Here is a 6,086-nt window from a genome sequence, read left to right as displayed (position 1 = left end):
AGTAGTGAACTCAAGGATTTGGGATTTTGGGTTATGTTGAGGATTTAGATTAGTTTCTCATGGTTATATGCTAGTTGTAATGTGTTGTAGTGAAATTTAGAATTTATTCTGAGTTTGGTTGAAGTTGGGGTGAATTTTGATGATTTCAGCTCAAGGAAAACGTAGGAAAAGTTATGGAAATTCTGGGTTCACGGGGTTGTGCCACGACACTATTCTTGGAGTGCCACAGCCCACATGAACTCAGAGGCCTAGGGGGTTCACTTAATTGCCTTAGCGTTGCGACGCTGGGTAGTTTGCACTGCGGCGCCTGTCAAGGGAAAGGCTTTAGGATGCTCTTTGACTTGTAGAGGGCAGCAATGCTTTTGAGGAGTGTCGAGACTCAAATAGAGAACTTTGGGAAACTAAGATTTGTAAGCTTAGGAACTCAAATATAAAGGCTCAAGAAAAATTCTACTACCTAGTTTAGTAGAATTCAAGATCCCGAAGGCTAGAATTATACCTTGAAACTCTTAAATAGTCTAAGTGATTGATGGTTACTATTATTCCGTTGTGACTAGGTTATACATCTAAGGCTTGAGAATAGGGATCATGCTCGGGATTGCCATACGCTATCTGCTAGGGAATCGAGGTAAGAAAACTGCACCCTGGTAATAATCGAGGCTTGAGCCCCTGTAATTGGACATGATTGTGGTTATAAATGTTATTATTCAATTAGGTATTCTTGTATATGCTGCATCTGGTTGCGTGTTGTGCAATATATGTGTGATTATATCTAAACGGAAGGCCAACCTAAGGGCGACGGGGCCGACAGCAAGCGTACAAAACGCAGCCCGACCGAAGTGTGTTGGGGTTGACTATAAGATCATAGGACTCGGCCTAAGGGCACCGGGCCTGAACGTTATAGAAATAAACAGAAGTGTCGATTGCACTTAACCATTGTATTGATTATTGAGATTGGATTATGTGTTTAATTGAGTAGATCATTATTGTTAACCTTATTGCTTATGTTCTGTTGCTGATTGAATTTATCGATTTAAGAAAACTATTGATATACTTTTGCTCATTTATACATGTTAATTTAAGTTTTCTTTCTAAGCCTTGGCTCACGGGTGATTTGTGGTGCATGTAAGGGCAAGGGTAAGCTGAACCAGCCATGAGTTGGAGAGCTTCAGGGGCGATGTTTACATATGCAGCCTACTCGACTGCCATGGCTGGGATAGCTAGGGAGGAACTAGGGTTTGATGCAAACCAAGGAGTTGGACATGCTGATCATACATGTGGGAATGGAGCTGGATTTACACTAGACCCTTTGTCACTTCCTAGTGGCCCAATTACAAGACATAGAGCCAAGCTATTCAAGGGAGCACTAAATGGGCTAATCCAAGAGAATTGGGTTGATCCTAAAAAGACCAATATGGACTCAAATAATAATCAAGGCTTAGTCCAAGTCATCAAAGCAAGTGGAGAGGCTAATTAACATCCAAAAACGTAATCAGCATGGTTTAGTCATTAAAGGGCATGAATTTGATGGGTTTCAAGGATATTAAATAGGGGAATGCCAATGGCCTTGTCCGGTTAAGTTAATGCATTAAATTTAGTCATTTAAGTTATTTTTGGCAGCCTTTTGAAGTCCAAAATGCCTAAAACCGTGGAGAGTTATTATTTTTATGTTTATGATGATTTTAAGGCTGAATTATGACTTTTCCTATTCTTGGAGGATTGTTCCAAGTATATATAGGGGTTTTATGAACATTGTAAGACATCATGTTTTTGAGAAATATTATTATTATTGTGAGGTGTGTTCCTCTTTGTTCTTGAAAGAACTCTTGAACTTATCAAGTTAATCTTGTGGTGTTCAAACAACCAAACTTATCACCTTGATCCTTGAGATATTCTTAGGTTCCTTGGTGTGGAGTTTTCTATCCTTGGTAGTCTTGGATTTCATCTAATTAGGTGATGGGTCAAGGCTCAACAAATCTTGTCTACACGATCTTGGGGTTCCAAACCATCATTGTTATCGGGTTTCATCACAATTGTTGGTGAGGTTCATATCATTTGGTATCAGAGCTTTGGTTCTAAGGCAAGTTTGACTATCTTTTATTTTCGTTTTCATATTCCCTACTGTACTTGAAAAAAAAAAGAAGAACAACAGCAAAAAAAAAAAAAGAAAAAAAAGTACACGATTCCATTAAGAAAAATTTATTTCTTTCTATCTTGTTTCCCACCATATTCAAGTTCTTGATCTTTGATCTTTTGATGAGTCCCTTTTCCCTTCTTGATCTTTTGATGAGTTTGGTTGCTTCTCCTTTTTGATTGGTTGCTAGATTATTTTGGATTATTTTCTTGAAGTTCGATTAAGAACTAAAGAAGACACAAAAGAGTGGAAAAAGGCAAGAATGTGTGAGGCCATGAGAGGGTAAAAGCCGTTTAGAGTGATAACACGAGTGCAAGTGTATCAATTGTTGAGTGAAACACGTGAGGGAGTGTTTGTGAGGATTCTAACTTTTTTTTTTGCAGATTTTAAACATGTCCAATAATCAAGAAGAAGACACAACTGGAGATTTTCGACAACCCGCAAGTCCGAACCTCCAAATGCATGCGTTGTTAGGGGAGATGAGGCGTATGATGAGGGCTGAATTAGAACCTATTCATGAGAGGTTGGACAGGGTAGAAGCAGGAACTCCTAGGGAACAACAACAAGACATCCCCAATAGGCAACAAGGTGGGCGTGTTCCGTGGCGGAATGTTGAGGAAGAGGCTGAGTCAGAGGAGTTTGATGAGCCATATTTGAACTGGGGCAGGTTTGAGCGTGGGTATGGGAATAGAGAAGATAGGATGGGTAGGCCTAGGAGGGATAATGATTTAGGAAACATAAAGATTAAAATCCCATCTTTTCAAGGTAAAAATGATCCTGAAGCTTATTTGGAGTGGGAAACTAAAATAAAGATGGTGTTTGATTGTCACAACTACTCGGAGATAAAGAAGGTTAAGTTGGCAGCAATTGAATTCACCGATTGTGCAATTATTTGGTGGGATCAATTACTGATTAATAGGAGGAGGAATAGAGAGCCACCCGTGGACACTTGGGAGGAGATGAAAATTCTTATGAGGAAGCGTTTTGTACCCAGCCACTATTATAAGGGATTGTATCAAAAGTTGCAGAGATTAAATCAAGGTTCCAAGAGTGTGGATGAGTATTACATGGAGATGGAGGTAGCTATGATCCGGGCTAATGTAGAAGAGGATAGGGAAGCCACCATGGCTAGGTTTTTTCACGGTTTAAATCGAGAGATTGCGGATATAGTTGAGTTGCAGCACTATGTTGAGCTGACGGATATGGTGCATCAAGCCATAAAGGTGGAGGAACAACTCAAACAGAAGGGATTGGCTAGGAGGGGACAACCTATGGCTACCACCAGCCTATGGAAGACAGCTCCAAAAAGGGACGAGCAGCTACATAATAATCCAAAATTTGAACCCTCGAATGCCAAGCCAACGACCGCCACTACTTTAGGTAACACTGGTTCTTCTACTTCTAAAACACGTGATATTAAGTGTTTTAAATGTCAGGGGAGGGGACACATAGCTAGCCAGTGTGTAAACAAAAGGGTGATGCTGATTAATGCCCAAGGAGAGCTTGAGTCAGAGAATGAGGAAGAAGTAGATGATGATGCCATGCCACCTTTGGAGGATGCTGATGATGAGCAAAATGCTATGGTTGGAGATTTATTGGTAGCAAGGCGAGTTCTCAATGTGCAGATTAAGGAGGAAGAAAGTAACCAAAGGGAGAACTTATTTCATACTTGATGCTTTGTAAATAACAAAGTTTGTAGTGTTATTATCGATGGAGGGAGTTGTACAAATGTAGCCAGCACTTATTTGGTGGAGAAATTGGCCTTAACCACTTTGAAACATCCTCACCCTTATCGGCTTCAGTGGCTGAATGATTGTAGCGAAATAAAGGTGACAAGGCAAGTGTTGGTGGCGTTATCCATTGGCAAATATGAGGATGAGGTGCTTTGTGATGTGGTTCCTATGCATGCATGCCATTTACTGTTGGGAAGACCGTGGCAGTATGATTTGAGGGTTACGCATGATGGATTCATGAATAGGTATTCTTTCACTCTTAAAAGGCAACCTATTACTCTTGCTCCATTAACTCAAAAACAGGTCATGGAGGATCAACTAAAGTTACAAAGATCAAATGAAAAAAATAAACAAAGGAAGGCTGAAATAGAAAAAAGAAAAGAGTTGAACAATAAAGAAAGAGAGAAAGACATTGATCAAAGTGAAAAAGAAAGAGAGAAAAACATTGATCAGAGTGAAAAATAAAGAGAGAGGATTTCAGCCACAGTGAGAGCAAGAGAGGAAAAATTCAGTTATATTGCAAAAAAAAAAAGTGAGATCAAGAGAGCATTATTTTCACACCAGCCCCTTATTGTACTCATGTACAAGGAGGCTCTTTTATGTACCAATGATCTCGTCGTACTTTGCAGAGCGATATTGTTTCTCTTTTGCAGGAGTTTGAAGATGTCCTTCCCGAAGAGATACCTTATAGCTTACCTCCAATTCGAGGGATTGAACATCAAATTGATTTCATACCCGGTGCATCCATTCCAAACCGACCTGCTTATAGGAGCAATCCCGAGGAGACCAAGGAGCTTCAGAGGCAAGTAGGTGAATTATTGGAGAAGGGGTATGTGCGTGAAAGCATGAGTCCTTGTGCTGTTCTGGTGCTATTAGTTCCTAAGAAGGATGGAACATGGAGGATGTGTGTTGACTACTGAGCCATCAACAACATAACGGTAAAGTATCGTCATCCCATTCCTAGATTAGATAAAATGTTGGATGAATTGCATGGTTCTTGTGTCTATACAAAAATTGATCTTAAGAGTGGGTATCATCAGATTAGGATAAAGGAAGGTGATGAATGGAAAACTGCTTTTAAGACTAAATATGGTTTGTATGAGTGGTTAGTAATGCCTTTCGGTTTAACAAATGCTCCGAGCACATTTATGCGTTTGATGAACCATGTTTTGCGTGCATTTATTGGCAGATTTGTAGTTGTGTATTTTGATGATATCCTAATCTATAGCAAAAACTTGGAAGAATATGTAATGCATTTGAAATATGTTTTGGAAATTCTAAGAAAAGAAAGGCCATTTGCTAACCTCAAGAATTTCACCTTTTGCACGGATAAGCTTGTGTTTCTTGGTTTTGTTGTTAGTAAGAGCGGAATTTAGGTGGACAAGGAAAAGGTGAAGGCAATCCAAGAGTGGCCAATGCCTACAACAATCAGCCAAGTGAGGAGTTACCATAGCTTAGCTAGCTTGTATAGATGGTTTGTGCATGATTTTAGTAGCTTAGCCGCCCCTCTTACTGAAGTCATCAAGAAAAATGTGCAGTTTAAGTGGGGGAAAGAACAGGAAAAGGCACGGTTGAACATTGAAAGGAGGACTAAACAATATGTCCATCAAGCCAACAGGGACGCAAGAAGATAGTGTTTGAACCAGGAGATTGGGTTTGGTTGCACTTAAGGAAGGACCGTTTTCCGGAGAAACAGCATTCAAAACTCCTACCACGGGGTGATGGACCATTTCAAGTAGGGGCACGCATCAATGATAATGCCTACAAGCTTGACCTACCAGGTGAGTATGGTGTTAGTGCAAGTTTTAATGTCGCTGATTTGTCTCCTTTTGATGTAGGTGATGATTTGAGGACAAATCCTTCTCAAGAGGGGGAGAATGATGCAAACCAAGGAGCTAGATTTACACTAGACCCTTTGTCACTTCCTAGTGGCCAAATTACAAGACATTCAAGAAAGCACCAAATGGGTTAATCCAAGAGAATTGGGTTGATTCTAAAAAGACCAATATGGACTCAAATAATAATCAAGGCTTTGTCCATGTCATCAAAGCAAGTGAAGAGGCTAATTAACATCCATAAACGTAATCAGCATGGTTTAGTCATTAAAGGGCGTGAATTTGATGAGTTTCAAGGATATTAAATAGGGGAATGCCAATGGCCTTGGCTGGTTAAGTTAATGCATTAAATTTAGTCATTTAAGTTATTTTTGGCATCCTTTT

At 39.8% G+C, this 6,086-nt stretch overlaps 1 protein-coding gene across 1 annotated transcript; it reads left to right on the top strand.

Moving 5' to 3' along the window:
• Nucleotides 1-1,207: 1,207 nt before the first annotated feature.
• On the top strand, nucleotides 1,208-5,839 carry LOC133796139 (uncharacterized). Its single transcript, XM_062233620.1, has 7 exons — nucleotides 1,208-1,393; nucleotides 2,325-2,390; nucleotides 2,518-3,775; nucleotides 3,827-4,170; nucleotides 4,497-4,733; nucleotides 4,893-5,226; nucleotides 5,706-5,839. Exons 1-7 carry the CDS (start codon nucleotides 1,208-1,210, stop codon nucleotides 5,837-5,839), a joined length of 2,559 nt encoding a protein of 852 aa, XP_062089604.1.
• The last annotated feature ends 247 nt before the right edge of the window (nucleotides 5,840-6,086 follow it).

This window comes from Humulus lupulus, chromosome 8 (assembly GCF_963169125.1).
Source record: "Humulus lupulus chromosome 8, drHumLupu1.1, whole genome shotgun sequence".
Lineage (NCBI taxonomy): Eukaryota > Viridiplantae > Streptophyta > Magnoliopsida > Rosales > Cannabaceae > Humulus > Humulus lupulus.
This window is presented reverse-complemented; position numbering and strand designations above follow the sequence as displayed.

Excerpts from the sequence above, each read along its gene's own strand:
- LOC133796139 (XM_062233620.1), top strand. The coding sequence starts at position 1,208 with ATGGCTGGGATAGCTAGGGAGGAACTAGGGTTTGATGCAAACCAAGGA. Across the intron at positions 1,394-2,324 it reads GGCTAATCCAAGAGAATTGG|ATTATTTTGGATTATTTTCT; the intron begins GTTGATCCTAAA and ends ATTGGTTGCTAG. Across the intron at positions 5,227-5,705 it reads GTTTCTTGGTTTTGTTGTTA|GTGATGATTTGAGGACAAAT; the intron begins GTAAGAGCGGAA and ends CTTTTGATGTAG.